Source organism: Capricornis sumatraensis, chromosome 5, assembly GCF_032405125.1.
Source record: "Capricornis sumatraensis isolate serow.1 chromosome 5, serow.2, whole genome shotgun sequence".
Classification (NCBI taxonomy): Eukaryota; Metazoa; Chordata; class Mammalia; order Artiodactyla; family Bovidae; genus Capricornis; species Capricornis sumatraensis.
The window spans coordinates 109,264,067-109,289,523 of record NC_091073.1 but is presented as its reverse complement, the minus strand read 5'-3'; the positions used below and the strand labels follow the sequence as shown (position 1 = coordinate 109,289,523).

Here is a 25,457-nt window from a genome sequence, read left to right as displayed (position 1 = left end):
TTAAGCTCAATATGTGCCAAACTGAGAATTTCACCTTTCTTCACGAACGTGATCCAACTCTAATATTATCAGCATTCATGGAAAATTCTAGTCACCAAACTCTAGCCCCTCGAGCCAGAAACCTGGGAATACTCCCAGCTCCTTCTGACTTTCGAGGATCGTGCCTCTGTAGTCAACGCTCTGGGGTCAGTGTTCGCTATTACCACCTTGTCGAGACCTCATCTCTCCTCACCTGGACCGTGTTAACAATCTTCTATCTGATGCCTTTGCCTGTAACTACCAATGCCAGTCTCGTGCATACTGCTGCCAAACAATTTCTTGCTAAAGTGAAAGCCTCCTCCTGTCATTCCTCTGCTTAAGATCCAGTGACCCTCTAGTGCCTTTATGATAAAGGTCAGATCCCACGTCAAAACCTGCCGTAAGCCCACAAGCCATTCCACTGTGCTGGCCATAAGTAAACACCATGTGACATCTCTGTGACTCCACACATCCTGACCCCTGCTCTTGGAACGCCCTTTATCTAGTTCTGTATATTTTTCAAAATTTGGCTGAAGTGTCACCCTCTTTGGGCTGACTCTACTGACCTTCAGTCAGAGGTAAAGGCTCCTTCCTCTCTGCTTCCATCTTATTCTTTCCTATTTCTCTCCAAGCATTTGCCAAACTGGTGATTTACCAGGCCCTCACTCCTGACATGTAAATACTTCTTGAGGGCATGACACCTGTCTTAGTCAACCTGGTATTCCGATTATGCAACAGGGCTTGCCACCCAATAGGTACGCAATCACTGTCTGCTGTTGAAATGATAGAAAAAGTTTATATGGTCCCAGATTCTACAACTTAAATACAGAGCTACTCTATTTCTTCCTGAATATTCCACCGATGAAATTATTCCCCCAAGCAACAACAGTCATGCATTTTACTCACACAGTTTGCCTTTAGCATAGAAAGTCCTTGCTCCCCACCACTCCAAGTTCATTTTAGTAATCACGTAGATTGGTTACCCCTAGTACTTTAATGGTTTTGTTAATGATTAACTGGATAGCTCTGGGTAAAGAGAGCTATATTTTACAAATGTTTTGCAATGGACATACCTTACTTTTTAAATTTCAAACCCATTCGATACTCTGAATGTTAACATTAGATAGAACCAAACTCTTTACTACATTTAAACTTCATCTGCCAATTTTCAGATCCAAACTATAAATATACTACTTTCGTGTGCATAAAAGCTCAACATGGTATGTAGTACAAGATAACTATGACTTTTCTATTAGCGTTTTCATTAACATACATTGAGTTTTTCTCTATGCCAATATTTTTCACTGTATAGCCTATAACAGCATCGCCTGATAGAACTGTCTCCTATGATGGCAATGGTCTCATACTTAGACTGTTCAATGCAGCAACCTCTACACATATTTGGCTAGTTAAGCATGGTTTGAAGCACAAAGCATTGTTTGAAGCCTACTATATTACACAGACGATTAGGTGTTCAGTTCAGTTGTTCAGTCGTATCTGACTCTTTGCGACTCCATGAATCGCAGCACGCCAGGCCTCCCTGTCCATCACCATCTCCCGGAGTTCACTCAGACTCACATCCATCGAGTCCGTGATGCCATTCAGTCATCTCATCCTCGATCGTCCCCTTCTCCTCCTGCCCCCAATCCCTCCCAGCATCAGAGTCTTTTCCAATGAGTCAACTCTTCCCATGAGGTGGCCAAAGTATTGCAGTTTCAGCTTTCGCATCATTCCTTCCAAAGAAATCCCAGGGCTGATCTCCTTCAGAATGGACTGGTTGGATCTCCTTGCAGTCCAAGGGACTCTCAAGAGTCTTCTCCAACACCACAGTTCAAAAGCATCAATTCTTCGATGCTCAGCTTTCTTCACAGTCCAAGTCTCACATCCATACATGACCACTGGAAAAACCATAGCCTTGACTAGACGGACCTTTGTTGGCAAAGTAATGTCTCTGCTTTTGAATATGCTATCTAGGTTGGTCATAACTTCTCTTCCAAGGAGTAAGCATCTTTTAATTTCATGGTGTATTCAGATACAAATCTTTAGTTCATTTCTTGATACAAATATAGGCACACTTGCAAGTAATCAATGAGATATAGGTCACTGTGTTCAAGGTTTGTTTGGTAAGAGTGAGTCAACAAAGGGAAGTGAAATACCAAAATGAAATTAAATATGGGCTTGGTAATAGAGAATAAGTTGGCAGATGAGAAATATCAGAACAGGAATGCTTTCTGGATTTGTGTGTAAGTAAATAGGCCCCATTTTAGGAGCGTGCCATATACATCTATAACAAGAAACTTTTAAAAATTCCAAATACACACATCACAAAGGAATAACAAAATACCAGAGGTCAAATTTCAATATTGTAGCCTGCATTTACCTTAAGAGTGCTGAAAAAGTGGGCTGCTTTGGTTTTTAGAGGCCCAAGATACCAGTACCTGAGAAAGAGCAAGATAAAAATCTGATTAGACTATTAAAAAAAACTATCAACGTGCCAGATACCATTCAGGACAGATAATACATTAGAATTACACCTCTGCCAGAAGTGTCTGCCCTGGTGGTTTGGAGATTGTGGTTTAGCATAAAAAAGTATTACAGTAAGTTTTTAATCTGCATTTGAATACCACGTCAAACAGAACATAATTAGTTATACAGCAGCTAAATCCTTGCAATTTATGAGATATATAATCAGAGTCTTCTTGAATCTCTAAATTCACAGGTATCACTGTAATATGTACTTTCCACCGTGGAACACAGTTGAGTTCGCACTCTGAATGAGTGGAGAGGGATAAAGCCACGACGAGACGTAGATGTGGGTGCTGGTGTATTACTCGTGAGCTAAATGGCTGCATGCTGTACACTGCGTTCTCTCTCGACACACAAACATACAATTAAAATCTGTAACTCAGCATCATTTTGCATTACGCATGTTATGCAGCTTCAACATGGCAAATGTGAAATCTGGGTGTAAAGAGGGTCTACTTCATATTGCTGAATTCCTAAAAGCCACTGAAGAGAAAAAGATGCCTGGCTGGATTTAGAAAAGTGGCATAAAGTAGACTTCTCTCTTAAAATGTCTCTCTTTCACCTGCCAGCCCACCTTAACCGCTCCCTATTCGATTCGAATCAATATGCACTCGTTTAGCACTTACTGTGTATATGGAGGAAACAGAAGCAATAGAATCAGTACAAAATTCTTGCCTTTGCGGGCTTCTAAGAAGATAAGGCCCCCCAGTATAATAGATAACGACAAGCAAACATATTTCTATGACATGGTATAAAGTGATCACTATTTACTCGTAAGGAGAGTCAAGAAGGCGCAAGAAATCATTACAGCCCTAAAATCACTGCAGCAGCCACACCTGCGCAACAAATGGCACAAGAACAAAGTGAGGGCGTGAGACCTAGAAACCTGGGCTGGATGGAGACACAGGAGGCGGCAAGGACATCATTCTAGGCAGGACAAGGAGAAACAGCACGGGAAGCGCTTAGAGTAATCGCCAGAGCAAGAGCTTTAAACAAAGGCACAGAACTCGGTAGTTAGGGATGACGACCGATTAAGTTGGTCTTGAACACCAGAATATGGAGTTTAGCCATCCAACGAACAGAGCAGAACCATTGTGACTATTATCCTAGTAAGCACCACCAGGCTATTAAGGACAGCTTTGACTATCTAATGTTTTTGTTTCTGCTACTGTGTTGGAAAGCTCACTTGATGCTTTGCTTCTTTTCCAGGGTAGCCAGACAGAAACACTTCCCAGCCAAGGCAGTTTATTTTTAAACTGATTTAGAAATAGATAAATAACTTTATTCTGAACTGATACTGTGCGAGGTCAGCTAGGAAATGGCTTCTTGCACCCCTACTGTTTCTCCCATAACACACAGAGCGACTCAGTGGTTGGTTCTAGTCCAGGTACAATAATAGCCACCATTTTAAAATTCCAGGCTCATAAATGAAACAGAACATGGGCCTGTGTGTGATACTCCTCAAGGGCTGACCTATGCTTGTGCTGAATACACTTAGAAAGCAATGTAGGACTTCCCCAGTGGTCCAGTGGTTAGGACTCTGCACTTCTACAGTAGGGGGCATGGGGTCCATTCCTAGTCAAGGAACCCCACGTGGTCAAGGAAGATCCTACATAGCGTGTTGTGTGGCCAAAAGAAAGAGAGTAATTTACTCTCACCAGACTTTCTCAGGGGAAACTAAGCAATTCCTCACGGTAAACTGCTGTCACGTGAGATTACAGATCAGATACAAGAGGACTTGCGGGATGAAGATAACCGTGCATACTTGCAAACACAAGAACGCAGTGCGTGATGTAACTCAGTGGTCTCTCTCCTTTGACAGTCCACTGTCAGGAACATCACTAGCAGGAATAACCATGTGGGACAAATGAGAGGGATTTCTGTAAAGAAAATGGCGAGAATGCCTACAAAGTGAAGGAGAGCTTTCTTGATAAAAGCTGTGTGTGAGCTCAATCACCGTTCATTTCGACTACACTCAAATTGTAAGCATGTTGTCAAGAAGAGGTAAAGAAAGAAAATAACGCCCACCAGCTAGGAGCGAACCTCACGCCCTGTCTCCTCCAGCCCCACCTCAGGAAGCCTTGCCCACGCGGCCTCTCCACGGCACACAGCACAGGGCACACCCTCTTTCCGAGCCAGCAGTTTCATGCTACACAGTGAATTCACCAAAATAAGCAGGTTGCCATGAAAAGCCACCAGCAGCCCTCTCGTCGCCTCCTCCGCAGGCCTGTTTCTTCCACCTTCCAGCATTCCCAGGTCTCTGCCTTTCTCCCTCCTCTGAAGGAGGCGGCCTGGGGTCGGTGAGTCCGCGAGGCATTCAGAAAGAACACCTCTTGGGGGAAAGGGCGTCTTCCGCCCAGGGCTGTCGAAGCTCCAGGAGGCTGCAGCCCCAGTGGTACCTTGCACTTGGTACCCAGCTAAGCAGGCAGTGGGAGGAGACGACACCCAGTGCCCCTCTGGTCTAGTTGAGCCTCCCTCTCCCTGGTCACATATGATGTCTAGAAAGAGAGGTGGACACTGCTCATCCTGAGCTACCACTCAGCCAGCGTGGAGGAAACTGGGACTTCCCCCAGCCTCTCTGCACACAGAATGTAAACTTCACTTCCGTTATTCATACATAATTCAACCATGGGGCCCACCCCATGTATTCCAAGATCACTGTATACTGAAACCTCAAAGACAGGAACGGAGTAAGAAGGTGTTTAAAAACCACCACTGGTTAACCCAGCGCCCTTCTACCTGCTAACTGAGACGCCAGCATCTCGGAAGGATCCCCATCGAAGGCCGGTGAGTGCAAACACAGGCTGTTCCTTTTCACCCTGGAAATTAAATACATTTCACTTAAATTAATGACAATAACCTGGAACTCTCTACAGGTAAGTAGCCAGCAAACGTTCATGGCCTATGTTTCGTCAAAACAAAATTCCAAAAGGGATGTTCCAGATTTAAGAAATGAACTCTTTTGAGTGCTCAGTAAAAGTAATGAAATAAAATGAAACCAACATTCATGTATTAGGCCTCATGAATCTGCTGGCAAGAAAACATGGTATCATACTTCAGCCTGTAATCACTATGCTGATTCTTGGACCAATTAGTCGGGTCAGCCAGATCTTCTCTCACTTGTACTTGTCCGAGGTCATTTAAATCTGTGTTCTCTACAGAGGGCCAAGAGTTGTAAAGCAAGATCATCAGAGTCCTGGTATGTACTCCAGAATGTTTCACCTGAGTCTCCGAAGATACAGCCAGGTATTTGTCATAACAAATCAGGACACAAAGTGATTCAGGTTTAATTCAGTGCTTTATGGCCAAATACTGCATATTATAATCACCAAAGTCTAATAAATCAGTGAGTTTAGCAATACCTATTATAGAAAATAAACATTAACAATGCCACTGTCTCTAAGAGTTTATACTCCACGCTGGACTTTTTTCTAGATGAAAATATACACATCTGAATTTTGAAAGGGACATTCCCTATAGCTCAGAATTGCAGCAAAAGCCCAAAGGCACCCCCACATTCTAAAGAGAGCTGCCAACTGCTAGACACCAATCCACAGAATTTGCTAACCATGCACAGAACCAGGTCAGTTTCCACTGTGCCATCATCAGAACCAGCGTAAGAAGAAGATTAGGAACTGGAGGAGACTCCTGGCACTCTAAGTTGCTGGCTGAGAGAAAGTGTCTAAATCTTCTTAGGAGAGGACGTCTGTCCATTTTCACTCCTGCTCCCACTATGCTGAAACAAGCGAGGGTCTTCTAGGAGAACCATACACAAATAGGGCCAGTCTACAAGGAAAAGACACTGGCCTCTCACTCCTTGGTTGTCTATCCATTGAAGCAGATTTGCTTTTCTGCTCTCTGTACCTGCTTGAGCAAGAGAAGAAACAGTAGAGGAAGAGAGAAATAGTAGAGCAAAGAGGTGATGGTAAGATTATGTCATGACGGGCAAGGCGAGGATGTATTAGTCTCCTGGGTGCCAAGTGCATACTGTGGAAGATAGCAGGGCCTGAGTCTTTCTCACTCTATTAATCGTTCATTTAACCATTTTATCCATGAATCATTAAGGATATTTACAGTATATATTAGGAACTAGCAATAAAAAATGTCTGTCCTCAAAAAGCTCAAGGTATAATGGGGGGACAGACAGACACAGACAATAAGAACATGCAGTAGGTCCAAAGAAGAGAGATATGTACCGAGTGTTATGAAAGTACAGGGTGGGTGCAACTGCATGGTGAGTGAGGGAACAGAGCAGACAGATGGTCAGGGAAACACGACGTAAGTTCTAAGACAATCCATGCATTTTAAAGAATAAGGTAAAATCTGAACAGCCTGATGACTAGTTAGAAGGCTGAATCAGTAGAAACCTCTCACCAAACAAACATCCAGGACCAGACAGTTTCACTGGTAAATTTCATCAAATACTCAAAGGAGAATTAACACGAATCCTTCTCATACTCTCCCAAAAAAACAGGAGAGATTTCTTCCAAACTGACCTTATGAGGCCAGCATTACCCTGATACCAAAATCAGACAAGGACAAAACACAAAATTAAAAGCCAATATTCCTGACAAATATAGATGCAAAAACCCTAAACAAAATATTAGCAAACCAAATTCAACCATACATTAAAGGGATCAGACACCATAATGAAGTAAGATTTATTCCATGGATGCAAGGATGGCTCAACATCTTCAAATCAGTCAATGTGATTTGACACATTAACACAAAGAAGGGTGAAAATCATATGTTCACTTCACTAGATGTAGAAAAAGTATGTGATAAAATTCAACATTAATTTATGATAAAAAGAAAACAAACCTCTCAATAAAGTGGCTATAAGGGGAACACACTTAAGTATGGGATAAAATTCAACAATGATTTATGATAAAAAAAAAACTCAATAAAGTGGGTATAAAGGGAACACACTTCAACATAATAGAGGCCATATAGGACAAGACCACAGCTAACATCCCATTCAACAGCAAAAAACTGAAACCCTTTTGTCTAAGATCTTGAACAGCAAAGACAAGGATGTCTACCCTCACCACTTTTATTTGACATAGTACTGGAAGTCTTAGCCAGAGCAATTAGGCAAGAACAAGAAATAAAGACATCAAATTGGAAAGGAAGAAGAAAAACTATCACTATTTACATATGACATGAGAGAAGTAATAAAGAAATTCAGTAAAGTTGCAAGATATAAAATCAATACACAAAAACCTGTAACATTTCTATGCACTAATAACAAAACATCAGAAAGAGAAATAAAGAAAACAATCCTGTTTACAACTGCATGAAAAAGAATACAGTATCCAGGAATAGATTTAACCAAGGAGGTGAAATTTGAAAACTACGTGGCATTAATGAAAGACGCGGAGAGTGACACAAACAAATGAGAAGAGACTCTGTGATCCTGGACTGAAAAAATTATTGATGTTCAAATGTCCATACTACCCAAAGCAGTCTAGAGATTCAATGTAATCCCTATCAAAATTCCAATGACATTTTCAAAGAAACAGAATAATCCTAAAATTTTCATGGAACCACACACACACACACACACACACACAAATGCAAATAGCCAAAGCAATCCTGAGAAAGAAGAACAAAGCTGAAGGCATTATAATTCCCAGTTTCAACCTACATTACAAAACTGTAATGATTAAAACTGCATGGCATTTGCATAAAACCAGACGCAAAAATCAGTAGAACAGATTTTAAAAGCCCAGAAATAAGCCCACAAATATATAGTCAATTAACTTGTGACAAAGGAGGCGAAAATATACAATGAGGAAAGGACAATGTCTTCAATAAATGATGCTAGGGAAACTGGCAGTCATATGCAAAAGAATGAAACTGGACCATTAGCTTATACCATATACAAAGATTAATTCAAAATGGATTAAAGACCTGAAATAGAAGACCTGAAACAATAAATTCCTGTAAGAAAATGTAGAGGGTAAGCTTCTTGACATAAATCTTGGCAATGATTTCTGAATCTGACACCAAAAGCAAAAGCAACAAAAGCAAAAATAAATAAGTGGGGCTGCTGCTGCTGCTGCTAAGTCACTTCAGTCGTGTCTGACTCTGTGCAACCCCAGAGACGGCAGCCCACCAGGCTCCCCCGTCCCTGGGATTCTCCAGGCAAGAACACTGCAGTGGGTTGCCATTTCCTTCTCCAATGCATGAAAGTGAAAAGTGAAAGGAAAGTCACTTAGTCGTGTCTGACTCTTAGCGACCCCATGGACTGTAGCCCACCAAGCTCCTCCGTCCATGGGATTTTCCAGGCAAGAGTACTGGAGTGGGGTGCCATTGCCTACATCATACTAAAAAGCATCTGTAGAGCAAAGGAAATCATCAACAAAATGAAAAGGGAACCAAATGATCGAGAGAAAATGTTCGTAAATCACATATCTGATAAGGGGTTAATATCCAAAATACATAAAGAACTCATACAACTCAATAGGAAAAAAGAAGCAATCCAACTGAAAAATGGGCAAAGCATAGGAACAGACATACTGATGGCCAGTAGGACGCCCAGAATCATTAATCAGAAAAGGCAAATCACACACAGTGAGATAACACTTCACATCTACTGGAAAGGCTATTATCAAAAAGATAGGAAAACGAATGCTGTTAGGAATGCGAAGGAAAGGGAACCTTTGTGAATGCTGGTGGGAATGTAAATTTGTGCATCCACTATGGAAAACAGTGAAGCCCCTTCCCTGGTGGCTCAGACGGTAAAGCGTCTGCCTGTAGTGCACAAGACCCAGGTTCAATCCCTGGGTTGGGAAGATCCCCTGGAGAAGGAAATGGGAGACCCACTCCAGTACTCTTGCCTGGAAAATTACATGGACTGAGGAGTCTGGTAGGCTACAGTCCATGGGGTCGCAAAGAGTCTGCCACGACTGAGTGACTTCACTTTCACTTTATGGAAAACAGCAGGGAAGATCATCGAAGAATTAAAAATAGAATTATCATGTGACCAAGCAAATCCACTTCTAGGTATTTATCCAAAAGCACAATACTAACTCAAAAGATATACATACCCCATGCTCACTGCAGCAGCATTAACAATAGCCAAGGTACACAAACAACTTAAGTGTCCACTGACGGATGAATGGATACACTGTGGGACACGTGCACACGTGCACACACACGTGTACACACACGCGCGTGTACCCACACATGTGTACACACGTGCACACACATGTGTACACACACACATGCAGACATGCTCATTATTTATTATTCAGTCATAAAATAAGGGATGAAATCTTGCCATCTGGGATAACATGGATGGACCTTGACAGCATTAGGCTAAATGCAGTAAGTCAGAGGAAGAAAAATACTGTATGATCTCTCTTACATGTGGAATCATTAAAAAAAAAAAAACAAAAAAAACAAGCTCATAGATGATACAGAAAACAGACTGGTGGTTCACACAGGCAGGAAGCAGTGGGTGGGAACTTTTTTTTTAATGCAATCTAACTATATTTTTTGCTTCAGCATATATACATGTGTATATCTGTATATACATCTATATTTACATGAATCCTGGTTTATCTATTCATTATAATTTTTGCAGATATACCTAGGAGGTTCTCAACAGTGACCTAAGCACTATATAGGATTGAAAGAGAATGAACAAGGCTGAATCATACAGTATTGGGACTAGGGAAGATGCATGCTAATTAAAAAGGGAGAAACAAACCAGGTCCCTCAACTGAGGAAGAAAACTAGATTACAATACAATAAGTGCATACCACAGTGATTTCACCAGTCCTTCTCCTAAAAGGAATAAAAATAAAATGAAAAAAGAACCTGGATTAGGGAGGTTGGAGAGAAGAGGAGAGAGAAAGGAAAGAAACTAGAGGAGAAAGAGTGTTCTAGCCTAAGGGAGAGAAACAACACTACGTGAATAGTACGCTGTATCCATGGGAACATTTCCCAAATGTCTTTTAAGATCTTAAGTGTTACATCTGATGCTGATGATTTTGATGTCAGAAGATTCCATGTTGAAATAGGCTGGGAAACAGCAACCGTATTTGGCTTGAAACAAGTTATGTTGACTGCAGTTCTTCTTAGAGTCTTTCATATGTTAATGTACATTATAGATTTCCAAGAGGAAAAATACAATATACCGTTTTCCTGAATCGTTTGTGCAGCCCTCTCTGGAAAGACATCCTGCATAAGTATAATAGATTCCTTGGGGAAATGCTATTCTAAAGCATGTAGCAGAGGCAAGAAGTTCTGAGATAAGTACTCAAGATTTCCTGAATGGTGCTCTAAAACCACTTTCCCTTTCTTCATGTAGGGGGAAGAATTTGGGGACTATCCTGTTAAGACTAACTGAAAAGCCTTGTAACCTTAAGGTTCCACAGACCTGAGGTGCGGTTCTAGCAAGTGGTATAAAGGGCTCTGGACAATAGGAAAGGAGTGTGAAGAGTCTAGAGAAGCAGATGGGTACAGAGCCTTCAGGATGAGAAGAGGTCTGAGGCTCAGTACCGAAGAGACTGGTCCCAGTTAGAGAAAACATGAGTCCAGCAAAAACAAGCAAGGTCAAATGGATGGAGTGGAAGCCAACAGACAAAGCATCACTGTATCTTAGGTCAGTGAAGGTCTGCTGCTGCTAAGTTGCTTCAGTCGTGTCCAACTCTGTGCGACCCCATAGACGGCAGCCCACCAGGCTCCCCCATCCCTGGGATTCTCCAGGCAAGAACACTGCAGTGGGTTGCCATTTCCTTCTCCAATGCATGAAAGTGAAAAGTCAGAGTGAAGTCACTCAGTCGTGTCTGACTCTTAGCAACCCCATGGACTGTAGCCCACCAGGCTCCTCCATCCATGGGATTTTCCAGGCAAGAGTACTGGAGTGGGGTGCCATTGCCTTCTCAGCAGTGAAGGTCTGGCTGATAGGTTATGAAATGGAGAGGTCACAAACAAGAATGGATACAGAAAGATGGTGCAGAGCCAGATCTTGGCAGCAGAGGAGACACGCTGCACCAAGTCAGAGGCTCCCCTGGACAGAGCGACTCCGTGCACAGAATGGCCTTGTGCTCTGCAGAGGAAAGTAACTAACTGGGAGAGCTGGCTGGAACAGAACAGTGAAAAGAAAACAATCTTGCTCAACCAGACACCTGCCTGATCTAGGAATCTTAAGGATTTTAGATGAAGAAAAAGAAGCAAGGCAAAGAAAATTAAAGTGGCTCAGTTGTGTCCGACTATACAGCCCACGGAATTCTCCTGGCCAGAATATTTCCCAGCCCAGGGATCGGACCCAGGGTCTCCTTCTCCAGGGCATCTTCCCACAACCCAGGGATCAAACCTAGGTCTCCCGCATTGCAGGTGGATTCTTTACCAGCTGAACCACAAGGGATGCCCAAGAATATTGGAGTGGGTAGGCTATCCCTTCTCCAGCAGCTCTTCCTGACCCAGGGATCAAACCGAGGGTCTCCTGCATTGCAGGTGGATTCTTTTTTTACCAACTGAGCTATCAGGGAACCCCAGGGTAGAAGGAGCTCTAAAGCAGCCCTAAGCATCATCATATGAGAAGGATCCGAGCTGGGGCTTTCACAGAAAGAAGCCATGTGATGAGCCAGGAATGACAGTGGGGAAGGGTGGGGAGCGTCTCACTCCTCACCGCCTGCCCCACACTCATTTGGTTCTGGGTTGGCAGAGTCTGAGTCAAACCAAAAGACCAAAAATAAAGAACCAGAAAGAATTCCATAAATCTTTCCAGTAGTTACTTTAAAGTCAAGTTCAAGGCACAGTAGGTATCTATGTGGGACGGGAAAACAGTGATCCCCCCTGGACAAAGCACTGAAGGAAAAAGCAATGGCCCATAAGACAGAGAATCCTTCTTTTGTCTCCAGCACAAAAGTCTATGATCAGATAACCCTTTATTTCTTAATCTGTCCCATGAAGACACTAATACACACCTTGCCTCTCTGAGTTAGAGGACCTAAGGAGATGCGAACTCACACACTACAATGAAAATATCAAGCACTATTAGAGCTTCTAAGGGCCATTTTTTTAATCTTTGAGAATCTTCTATTATATGTTTAACTGTGTTTCAGTTTGTTTTTTAAAAGAGGAATCTGGTATCAGGCTTCATCTATAATGCTTTCCAGCATATTTTGAAGGCAATTTCCAGAAATAAAGAAAAAAGAAAAAAGACAAGTTCAGCCTAGCTGGGTGCCTCAGAAACCACAGTAGGGGCTACTGTACTTTGTTTTCTGGGAATTGATTTTAAAGTTTTCTGCTTCCAGGAGTGTGTTACCAATATAAAGTGGCTGTGGTAAATTTGACTCTGGTTTTATCAATTCACAGAATTGGTATATTTGAAAGAAAAAGGAGACGAGATATTTAAATGCAAGCACAGTCACGAATTTCCAGTTAAATCCTAATTATTTCAGAATGTATAACTTCTCACACATAAATGAGAAGCAGTAACTCACTCAGTTATTAAGAGATCTACCCTGATTCATTCCTTTGATAGTAACAATATTTTAGAATAATATCTTCATAGATGCTGATCTGCAGTTTCCTTTTCTAGCCTAACATTTCTCTCAGTACCTTTTGTGAAAACAATTAAGCTTTATTAGATGCTAAAGAATCAATTGCAACTTAAATCACTTTTACCCTGACCAGCAAGGTCAGGGTGGAAAGTGCAGAGGTCACTGCATAAAGAACAAGGAAAATAAAAGGAAAACAGACTGCAAGCTCACAGGTCCATCAACTGTAAACAAGCACATAACGAATGCTATAGAACAAGAGTGCACTTTAGGATTTAAGCTTGGAATTGTGACACAGCGCTTCCACAGATACTTGGAAACCTGCGCGAATATAAAAGGTGCATAACCTTTGGAGGACAACCTGAACGGAGCTGATACATTTTTAAGGCCAAATCTGAGTAAAGTATGAGGGATTCACTGTTTGTTTACAGGATTATTTGGCTCTGTTTACAGGATTATTTGGCGGGGGGGTGGAGGGGGGGCGGATGGGGAGAAATATAGACGACAAAGGAACTGCTATCAAGTGAGAGTATCTTTTCCTTTTCAATTTCCAGGAATTGAAACCTTTTTAGAAGATTCTGATCAAGAACCTGCAATAGCTGTTGGGGCTTCTTCCCTCCAAACTTTTACCTTTGGTAAGATGTCAAACCAAAAAACTTTTTATATGTGCAATGAACACCATTTTTACCTCACACTCAGCTTCACCATGCCAACATTTCCTCATATTAGCTTTATCTGTGTGTGTGTACAAGAAACTGCAGACTTCATGACATTTCACTCAAAAAATTTCAGCATGTGTCTCCTAAGAAAAAGGGAGAGGGAGAGGGTGCCATAACACCATGGCACCATATATCATCCGTATTAAAATATCTCTGGTATCTTTTATAGCTGACACTATTTTTTCATTTTTCTAATCCAAGATCTATCTTAATTATGATATTTCTTTAGTTCTTCTTAACTGCTCAAGATTAAATCTTCTAAAAGAAGATTTCATGACACTGTTTTTTTTTTTTTTTTGACACTGATATTTTTGAAGAAGCCAAATCAGTGGTTGCCTCTAGAATGTCCTACAGCTTGGATTTGATTTTCTTCTCAAGATTAGAGTCAGTTAGATTAAGATTAATGTTTTAGGCAAGACACTACGTGGGTGATGCTGTGTCCTTCTCAATGTATCATATCAGGAGGTAGACGATGTTCATCTGTCCCGTTACTGGTGATGCTGTTTGATCACTTGGATAAGGTGGTGTATGCTAGATCTCTCTATGATAAAGGTGTTTTTTCCCTTTGTAATGATTAAGTACAGTAATTTGGCATAATTTGAGATTGTGTGGATATTTGTTTCTCAATTACCTTCTATTCAATGTGTACAGCATCCACTGATGATCTCTGCTTGAATTACTTCATTAGTGACTGCCAAACGGTAATTCTCTGTCATAATTTACACAATTTGGTGATTCTTCTGTAATATGACTGTAGATCAGGATTGATCATTTTTATTTAATGTATTATAATCCACTAGCATTACTCTTTTTGATGTTCAAACTGCTCCAAAAGTGGCTAGTAGGATACCATCGAAATAGCTGATAAAAGAAGAGAAACGAAAGGCAAAGGAAAGAAGGAAAGACACACCCATCTGTGTGCAGAGTTCCAAAGAACAGCCAAGGACCGGTAAGAAAGCCTTCCTCAGTGATCAACGCCAAGAAATAGAGGGAAACAATAAAATGGGAAAGACTAGAGATCTCTTCAAGAAAATTAGAGATACCAAGGGAACATTTCATGCAAAGATGGGCACAATAAAGGACAGAAATGGTATGGACCTAAAAGCAGCAGAAGATATTAAGAAGAGGTGGCAAGAATACACAGAAGAACTGTACAAAAAAGATCTTCACAACCCAGATAATCACGATGGTGTGATCACTCACCTAGAGCCAGACATCCTGGCGAATGAAGTCAACTGGGCCTTAGGAAACATTACTACGAACAAAGCTAGTGGAGGTAATGGAATTCCAGCTGAGCTATTTCAAATCCTAAAAGATGATGCTGTTAAAGTACTGCACCCGATATGCCAGCAAAGCCACTGCTCTTTTCCAAATTTGGCCACAGCAGTGGCCACAGGAAAAGGTCAGTTTTCATTCCAATCCAAAAGAAAGGCAATGCCAAAGAATGTTCAAATTACCACACAACTGCACTCATCTCACACACTAGCAAAGTAGTGCTAAAAATTCTCCAAGCTAGGCTTTAACAGTACATGAACCAAGAACTTTGAGAGGTTCAAGCTGGATTTAGAAAAGGCAGAGGAACCAGAGATCAAATTGCCAACATCCACTGAATCACAGAAAAAGCAAAGAGAATTCCATAAAAACATCTGTTTCTGCTTCATTGACTACGCTAAAGCCTTTGACTGTGTAAATCACTACAAACTGTGGAAAATTCTTAAAGAGATGGGAATGCCAGACCATTTTACCTGAGAATCCTGCATGCAGGTCAAGAAGCCACAATTAGAACTAAACATGGAACAACAGACTGGTTCTGAATTGAGGAAGGAGTATGTCAAGGCTGTATACTGTTACCCTGCTTATTTAACTTAGATGCAGAGTAATGCCGGGTTCGATGAAGCACAAGCTGGAATCAAGATTGCTGGGAGAAATATCAATAACCTCAGATATACAGATGACACCACCCTTATGGTAGAAAGCAAAGAGGAACTAAAGAGCCTCTTGATGAAAGTGAAAGAGAGTGAAAAAGCTGGCTTAAATCTCCACATTCAAAAAACAAAGAACATGGCATCTAGTCCCATCACTTCATGGCAAATAGATGGGGAAACAATGGAAACAGTGACAGACTTTATTTTCTTGGGCTCAAAAATCACTGCAGATGGTGTCTGCAGCTACAAAATTAAAATACACTTGCTCTTTGGAAGAAAACTTTGACAAACCTCGACAGCATATTAAAAGGCAGAGATATTACAATTATTAATATGTAATACAGATATTACATATTACCTTTGCCGACAAAGGTCCATACAGTCAAAGCTGTGATTTTTCCAGTAGTTAGGTATGGATGCAAGATTTGGACCATAATGAAGGCTAAGCACCGAAGAATTGACACTTTTGAACTGTGGTGTTGGAGAAGACTCTTGAGAGTCTTGAACTCTCAAGACCCTTGAACTGCAAGGAGATCAAACCGGTCAGTCCTAAAGGAAATCATTCCTAAATATTCATTGGAAGGACTGATGCTGAAGCTCCAATACTTTGGCCACCTGATACGATGAGCCAACTCATTGGAAAAGACCCTGATGGCTGATGAAGATTGAAAGTAGGAGGAGAAGGGGACGACAGTGGGCAAAATGGTTGGATGGCGTCACCAACTCAATGGACATGAGTTTGACCAAGCTCTGGGAGATGGCAAAGGACCGGGAAGCCTAGTGTGCTGCAGGGGTTGCAAAGAGTCGGACACAACTGAGGGACTGAACAATAATGAAGGATCCCATCAGGCTGGCCCCCACATCATTTCAGTGCTGTCCCCATTAGTTTTTCATTAGTTCTTTGCCTTGTTCTTGCCCTGCCACTGAAAGACCTCTCTGCACAGAGTGCTGCTAAGTTTAATTAGGGAATGTACTTAAGAGACCAAAATCTGGGTGCCAGGTATGCTCACTGCTGTTTGCTGTCACTGTCTCAAGCCTCTTCAGTGGGCAGAGCCAGCAAACGTATTTCTAGAATAATTCATGAGTCCACCTACAAATCGCTAAGAAAATGTTAGGCCACCCAAAAGAAGATATAGGAAGCAACAGAAGACATTGTTCCCACCCTAAAGCTGAGAAAAAGCCTGATAATCTACAGAATCATAATTTTTCTTAAGCTCTCCAGACAGCTGAGAATACAAGAAAACAAAATAACCTGAATTCCCAACAGAAGGCCCTTCAGAGGACAGACAGGTCATGAGAAGGGTTCTGCCCGTGGCAGAACATGAGATTAAGAGACAGCCACTACACACATGATGAAACCAGGTGCCGTCCCAAGGGCTTTTATTAGCTCTTTCAGTACTCAAAACAACTGTGTAAGATAAGAAAAATTACTTGTGGGTCAAACATAATCAACAGAGGAACTAAAAATCATGATACAACTATATTGAGAGCTGATATAGAGGACTTCTGATATGTAAGAGAGGCCAAGAGATAAGGCCTAAAACTGATAAACCACTACATGGCATCATATGCTTAAACTGAATTGTGTGTGCATGCTCAGTTGCTCTACCGTGTCTGACTCTTTGTGATCCCGTGGACCGCAGCCCACCAGGCTTCTCTGTCCATGAAATTTTGCAGGTGAGAATACTGGAGTGGGTTGCCATTTCCTTCTCCAGGGGATCTTGCCAACACAGGGATTGAACCTGGGTCTCCTGGATTGGCAGGCAGGTTTTTTACCACTGTGCCACCTGGGACACCTCCTACACTGAATTTCACAGAAAAATGATTATGATGCAAATTTCAAGTTTTGTGGGGGTTTTTTAACTACAATTTTAAAAAGTATCATCATAGTTATACTAATTAGTGGTAAGAGCTAGAATAACCAGGTAAAATTATTTTCTCTGTGGAGTTATACTTCAGATAGGAAAGGGTAAGAAGAGGAATTGGTTTCAGTCTAACATTATTTGAACTATTACATTTTTCAAAATATGTATTAGCTTGTAATTTTTTCAAACTCTGATGAAAAGACCTCCTTACCTTGATCTGTAAGACATCAAGTGGAACTGTCTCTCCTTTCACAATGGCAAGGGTAGCATCTGTAATATGTCTAAAAGACAACAAGAAGGAAATCATCACATGAAGAATAAGCAGCAGTCCCCCCAAGACACACACACCCACATATACACACACTCACCCCCTAACACAACCATTCCTGCCCAGAGGACCAACACATGAATCAGGAAAAAGACATATCCCTTCGAAATACCCCCAAGAAAGTAGAATGAGGGAGTATAAAAGAATTGCTGATGCAAACAGAGTGGAAGGCTCTGATACAGACTCAAAAAGAAGGCTTCAGCAAAGGGAAGTTTATACGAATCATTTATTTACTTCACACTTATTGAGGGTCTACATTGTGTCCAACTCTTATCATTGGAAATTATGATAAATAAATAACATACCATCTTTCATTCACTGTAACAAAGTCAAGCACTTCAAAAACCATATACCTTTTTACTCTAGTAATCTGAAGGATAACTAAAGGACAAGACTGGGCCTCCCTGGTTGGCTCAGTGGTAATGAATCCGCCTGCCAGTGCAGGAGACATGAATTCGATCCCCTGATCCAGGAAGATTCCAAATGCTGCAGAGCAACGAAGCCCATGCGCCCCAAATACCAAGCCTGCGCTCTAGAGCCAGGGAGCCGCAACTACTGAGCTCACGTGCCGCAAGTACTAAAGCCCGTGTGCCCTAGAGCCCGTGCTGCACACCAAGAGAAGCCACCACAATGCGAAGCCCACAGACCACAACTAGAGAGTAGCCCCTACTTGTTGCAATTAGAGAAAAGTCCACAGAGCAACAGAGACCAGCACAGCCATAAATACAAGTAAATAAATGAGATTATTTTAAAAAAGAAAAAAAAAACACCTAGGTATCTCTGGTGTGGGATTACATTCAAAAAAAGAAAAAAAAAAATAAAGGACAGGATTCGTTGAAGTTATTTTAGAAAAATATAATAAATCCTCAAAATATACACGTTAATGCTTGGATGACATTCTGGGTTCCCTAGTAAGCAAGCTGAAATTTAATAAACAACCTCATTTACTTTCTCAAATTTCTCTTTATCCTATTTCCCCCTCCAAGACAGATGCTATGTGGGAAGTAGGTAGAAGTCTAGAAAATGAGATTCAATTTAGGGGAAAGCAAGATGCATGTTCACCAGTTCAGATTAATTCAATATGAATATATTAATTTCAAAGGAAGTTATCAGAAAGAATCCTAAAGTTCCATGCTTGCTCTGAGTGGTACCTAGCACATTAAGAGGTTTAAGAAGTGCTTTTGAGAGGCTGACCTTTAAAAAATGTTCCAACTGAAAAATGCCTTTCCATATTAATTTTTTTCAAAATTGCTTGGCAGAAGATGGTTAACATGCAACCTTAAATTTGTCATCCTCTAGCAATAATTGAAAGTTCTAAATAAAGCAGCCCTGTAGCATGGAACAGCTATTTATCTGCAACATTCTGAATTCAAAATTCCTTTTTCTTCTGTAGTAATTATGGTACAACAAATCTTGACAGCAATGCAAAAAGCAAAGCCTTGTTCTTTTAAATAGCCTCAGGCACCTGCCATGTTAAGAGGGTCTACAAAATTCTGAACCCAGGGCAGACGGACTTAATTACCTAAGAGCCCTGGGGCATGCTTATAAATTAAGTTTTAAAAATCTTAAAATTATAAATAGAAGCAGCAACAACATTAGTTTAACTACAGGGAAAATCAGCTCTCAAGACACTGAGGGCCTTGAGGGTGGGCGCCCAGCATAGACCCTGGCTTTGGATAGGTGAGGGATTCTCCCAGGAATGCCGTCTGCCTCTGCGCTGCTGACATATTCGGTAATGCTGGCAAGCAGTTTGAATAATCTACACTGACAGGCAGAAAGACCAGCTATCACAAGTGATCAAGACCCGAACCAGACAGGCTTTGTCTCCGACAAGCAAAAACGTTTACCTCACTGGTTGTCTATTTATTGTCCCTCAGAAATTCTAAACTGGGGGAAAATATACAGCAAAATGAAATGCCATGTTCAGCTGCAGGAAAACTGGCAAAGGGCTGGATACTCCCCACTAGATGAAGACTTGAGGCATGAGGGACATTTTAATAAAGATCTGATATTAGTGCATGTCTACATTTATGCCTAATCTGTGGTATATGGACCAAGGCTTTTATCTAAAACAAAGAACTGAATTGTTAAAAGATATAAAATGACTCCTAAAATTAAACAGCAATAATAAACCCATAAAACCAGTCTATTCAAAATCCCCAAGCAGAACTGGACAGCCACATGCAAAAGAACGAACTTGCACCACTAGCTTACACCACACACAAAGATAAACTCAAAATGAATTAAAGACCTGAATGTAATAAGACTTGAAACCATAAAACTAAGAGAAAACAGAGGGTAAGCTTCTTGACGTAAGACTTGGTGATGATTTCTGAATCTGATACCAAAAGCAACAAAAGCAAAAATAAAAGTGTGGGACTACATCATACTAAAAACCTTCTGGAGAGCAAAGGAAACCAGCAACAAAATGAAAAGGCAACCTGATGAATGGGAGGAAATATTTGCAAGTCATATATTTGCTAAGTGGTTAATATCCAAAACATATAAATATCTCATACAACTCAATAGAGGAAAAAAAAAAATCCACTTGAAAAATGAGCAGATGACTGGAGCAGACGTTTTTCCAAAGAAGACATACAGACGGCCACAGGTACATGAAAAGATGGCCCGGAAGCATGAAACTTCAGGGAAAAGCAAATTGAAACACACAGAGATATCCCCTCATACCCGTGAGAATGGCTATTATCAAAAAGATAAGAAATAACAAGTGTTATAGAGGATGTGGAGAAAAGGGAACCCTTGTTCACTGTTGGTGGGAATGTTAAATTGGTACAGCCACTGTGGAAAACAGTATGGAGAGTCCTCAAAGAATTAAAAATAGAACTACCGTATAATTCAGCAATGCCACTTCTAGCTATTTATCCAAAGAAAACAAAAGCACTAACTCGCAAGATATATGCACCATATTTGTTACAGCATTATTTGCAATAGCTAAGATATGGAAACAAGCTAAGTGTCCACTGACAGGTGAATGGATAAAGAATACGTGATACATGTATATGTTTGTGCACACACACATAGCATTCAACAATAAAAAAGAATGAAATTATGCCATTTGCAACAACATGGATGAGCCTGGAGGGTGTTACGTTAAGTGAAGTCAAGTCAGACAGAGAAAGACAAATACTATATCATCTCACTTTTTTGTGGGTGGCATCTTAAAAAAGAAGTTCATAAATGACACAGAACAGATTGGCGTTTGTCGGAGGTGGGGTGTGGGAGGTGGGCAAAACAGGTGAAGGGAGTCAAAAGTTACAAAATAAGTAAGTCGTGGGGATGGAAGGTATAGCATGGCAACTAATGCTAATACTGTGCTGTATGTTTGAAAGTTTTAAAGAGAGCATATCTTAAAAAGCTCTCATTGTAAGGGAAAAAATTCTGTAACTATTGTCTGGTGGCAGATGTCAACTATACTTACCGTGGTGGTATACACATATTGAATCATTGTGTGGTACATCTGAAACTAATATAATGTTGTATGTCCATTACATTTTAAAAGAAAAATCCCAAAGCAGAAACAAAAAAAATAATCCAAAACAGAAAATCACTTGCATATTGTTATTGTCATTGATTCTGGAAGGTTATAAACAGAAATGCCTTGAGAATATTTCAATTCATTCATTCAACAAACACTATTTATTGACCTCTCCAATGTGTCACAAAGCCTTAAAGATCAGGCATTTAAAATGGATAATCAACAAGGACCTACTGTATAGCACAGGGAACTCTGAGCAATGTTATGTGACAGCCTGGACAGGGGGTAGTTTGGAGGAGAAGGGATACATGTATATGCATGGCTGAGTCCCTTCACTGTTCACGTGAAATTATTAACAACGTTGTTAATCGGCTATATCCTAATACAAAACAGAAAGTTTAAAAAATAAAGATCAGGCAACCAACAGTGAGACCCTGATAATGATGTGTCTAAGATTCTATTTCTAATCAAACTCACAACTCGAATTCAAGATTCCCATCTTCTTGAAAGACTCAATTTTTGTTTACAGAATGCTTTCAAAAGAAAAATGCAATGGTAACAATTTGCCTGACTCCTGAAGACAACAGTAGACTCACAGCAATTTAATTTAGATGTCAAGGCTGCACTGCTTTCTGTCGACTTTCTCTGTACTGCCTTCTACTTTAGGCATTCACTAAAGGAGGTAACTATATTTGGTTGTTTTAGCTACTTATATTATCAAGGTAATGGAGCCAAGGCTGCTGGCTTGGTCTCCACGGGGGATTTGCTATTTGTCATCATGCATACTTAACACAAACAAATGAGCACTGCGAATCTGTCTTCACCAGAGAATCTTACAACACAAAAGCACATAAAGAGTATGCTTGGATCAGCAAAGCTAACTTCATAAGAAACAAAAGGACATCAGTATTCATCGCCATACCTCACCTGGGGACTTAATATTAGATCACCAGGGTCCCACCACCCAACAGAGAAACTTCCCAATCAACCGAATGCTTGAACTCTGATCTCCTCTTAATGATCTGAAGTTTCAGGCTGCTGCTGCTGCTAAGTCACTTCAGTCTGTATCACACATGCGGATCTGCCATTCCCAGGCTCTCTCACCCACAAATGCTACCATCCCACATTGACAACCTACTGGACTTTGTTTCCACTTTCTGCAAAGAGTGTCTGGCTCAAACTACTGGTCTGGCCCAGTGGGATGAATCCGATGGGAATCTTACTGAAGGTAGCCTGGGGGGAAGAAAATGAGAGGGAAGTTTTATTGCTATGGTCAGAAAATGAGATCGAACAAAGAGGCACAGACGTGTCCATAAAACAAAGTAAGTGACCCTGGCCCTGCCTCCCTGTCTTCCATCCCACAACCCTAGACCAGCCATCAGGTGATCCTGAGGAAGCAGTTTCTAGAAAAAGGCAATTCATGAAAACAACAAAACTTCAAATTTGGAAGAAATACTTGAATACTTACCAACAGCAATGGATTGAAAGAAATCTGGTTTAGAAAATGAGTGTCTTGGATATTACGTAACTGCATGACTGCGACAGACTGTATTACGTTGCCAAACTATTTGACAAAGTTGCAGATAAAATTCAATTTAAAATGTCTAACACTGGTATAGTGACTGAGGACAGGTGAAATTGCCTTGTAAACTACTGCAAGTATAAACAAGGCTAAGAGAATATGCAAGGTCAAGTAGCAGAAGGCTACCAGAGGACTTAATCAAATGCTACAAATACTAATAGATACTGTAAGGTTCTAAAGAATATTTTGAGCTCAATCTATTATTACCAAGGGACTGTGAAGGATCTTCTTCACTGTGGTTACTTTTTCTTGTTGTACTTCTTATTTAAAACACTTTAAATGATTGTAGAAAAGTGGATAAAATAATCCCACAACACCCATGTAACTAAGACCCAGATCTGGCAAGTATTACATTTTGCCATATTTGCTTCAGAGTTTTAAGAGAGAAATTGATGCAGATGCAGTTCAAGTCCCTTCTCACACTCTTCCTCTTCCCCTTCCCCAAAGGAAACCAACCATCCATCACCATAGACTTGGTACAATTCCTTTCCATCCACATTATCATCCTTTGACTACCTAGTTGATGCTTCCATCAACAGTATCTTTGTTCTCTGAATTTTAAAACTTTGTAGAAATGCATAACATGCTTTAGCAACCTGACTTTTTTATTGAATATTTTTTAGATTTACCACGTAGATGTTTGTAAGCCTAGTTAATTCAACTGTTGTGTGGCTTCCAACATATGAATATACCATGGTTTATTTATGAAGGAATCCTTTGAGAAAAAGATTTTATAGGGAAATTTTATAGTTTAAACAACTCTTGGTTAAAAAAAAAAAAAATCATCGGATATTCTAGATTCCCAAAGCAGCAAAAGTCAGCCACCGGTTAATAAAAGTGTTCTATGACAGGCAGATTTTACTTTCTAAAATCCAAGGAGGCAAAACTTGTTCCCACCTTAAAATATAAAATAGGGAGGGAGGGAGGAAGGGAGGAATAAAGAGGAGAAAAGTAAAAGTCAAAATGTAATTACTCTTATTTTAAAGCTCACCTCATCTGCTCTTCGAAGAAGTCCAGTAATAACCTAAAAATGTTTTAAAAAATTATTATAAACACCTTGTAGTTCCTTTATCATAAAATAATTGGATTCAATTTTCATGGACCACAAACTTGTTCCTGTTTTCTTCCTAGAAACTATGTCAAAAGATGTATTGGTTCTTAAAACACAAACCATTCTCCAATAAGATCAGAGCTAAATTAGGTTTTATTCTTCACCTGGGATCAATACGACTATAAAGACTAAGATAAAATAATTATAAAACCTCCACATTATATTAGCAAAATTATGTTTTAAGTTCGGTAAGATGGGTCACTCAGAAGCCTGCTCTCAATAAAAGTTTCTTATCGATGAATACAAAGACAAGGGGAATTGTGTTCCCTCTATAAAAAGACATTTTTAATTTGAATTTTTACGTAATTTACTTTTCACTTTTAAACTATAATGCACAAGTCTTGTAAAAACTGTAAAAAATACCTAAGGAAAGAATACTTCCTCATTAACCCACCAGACATCATTAGTGAGTTGTTTATATTCTGTTACATTTCCCTCCAATTCTTTTTTTTTAATCAGGGCATAGTTTTATGACTAAATTATACTAGATACACAATTTGGTTATCTTTCTTAAAAACATTTTGTAAAGTCAAGGCTGACGCCAATCTTCTCCCCATCTCCTGCCTCCCTGAATTTGGGGATTAAATGCGGCTCTGATGTGGCCCACTTCATTCTTTGTTGGCGTGCTGTTTCTTCACATTTCATTAAAAAGCCATAAAAACAATTAGAAGATCATTAGCACAGCCTTTTAAAAAGCAGCTTACTAAGGCTCACATGGTTGCTAAATTAAACACAGGACAATGCCCTGCCTGCTGGGAGCTCTTGACCCACAAACACTGAGGCAAACCAGAGGTAGAGACAAAAGGCAAGGGAAATGAGGTTCGGATGAAGCGTTTACACAAGCTGGGGCGACTGAAGGGGAGGGGCCCCTGCACAGGGCTCTTCAGGGGCTTCCAATACGTAATGAAGGAGCTAGTCTATTGCCCTGGAAGAGGAGAGCATTCCCAGGGCAGTATACTTACTGTCCCAGGGAAGCAATATGGAAAAGGTACTGCAGAACAAAGGCAGTACACACACGTGAGCATGGAACCCTCTGCCTCTAAAGGTACCATTAGGAGATAACATTACCTAGGATGGAAATGATGTGAGAATGGACACATGCCTTCTTTTAAAAAGGGAATCATTATTTAAGTTTTACAAGAAACCTTCCCAAAATTGAAACTACGATTCTATAATAAACAGGGCTATTGCAGAAGAGTCATCAAAATGTAAAAAGCGTTTCACACCCAGCACCATTTTGTACCCTGTTTTATTCCACTTTATCTACCTTCAATTTGATACAACAAAAACCTTTCTATGTGCTGGGTTCAGAATTTATACAAAGCAATGAGATAGAAGTCCATAAGGAAAAATGTAATGCTATGCTTGCT

The 25,457-nt window shown here is 40.5% G+C and overlaps 1 protein-coding gene and 1 non-coding gene across 2 annotated transcripts in view; one reads left to right on the top strand and one right to left on the bottom strand.

Moving 5' to 3' along the window:
* Positions 1-25,457, bottom strand: part of AGK (acylglycerol kinase) — a 94,667-nt gene that overhangs the window by 17,485 nt on the left and 51,725 nt on the right. The window contains exons 7-11 of the mRNA XM_068972838.1: positions 23,968-24,000; positions 22,533-22,627; positions 17,782-17,851; positions 5,284-5,363; positions 2,399-2,456 (exon numbers count right to left, since the gene is read on the bottom strand). Of these exons, the coding sequence (XP_068828939.1) occupies positions 2,399-2,456; positions 5,284-5,363; positions 17,782-17,851; positions 22,533-22,627; positions 23,968-24,000 (336 nt within the window). The remainder of the gene's footprint in view (positions 1-2,398; positions 2,457-5,283; positions 5,364-17,781; positions 17,852-22,532; positions 22,628-23,967; positions 24,001-25,457) is intronic.
* Positions 9,270-9,341, top strand: TRNAY-GUA (transfer RNA tyrosine (anticodon GUA)). The gene has a single exon. It is a non-coding gene; the product is annotated as a tRNA-Tyr (tRNA).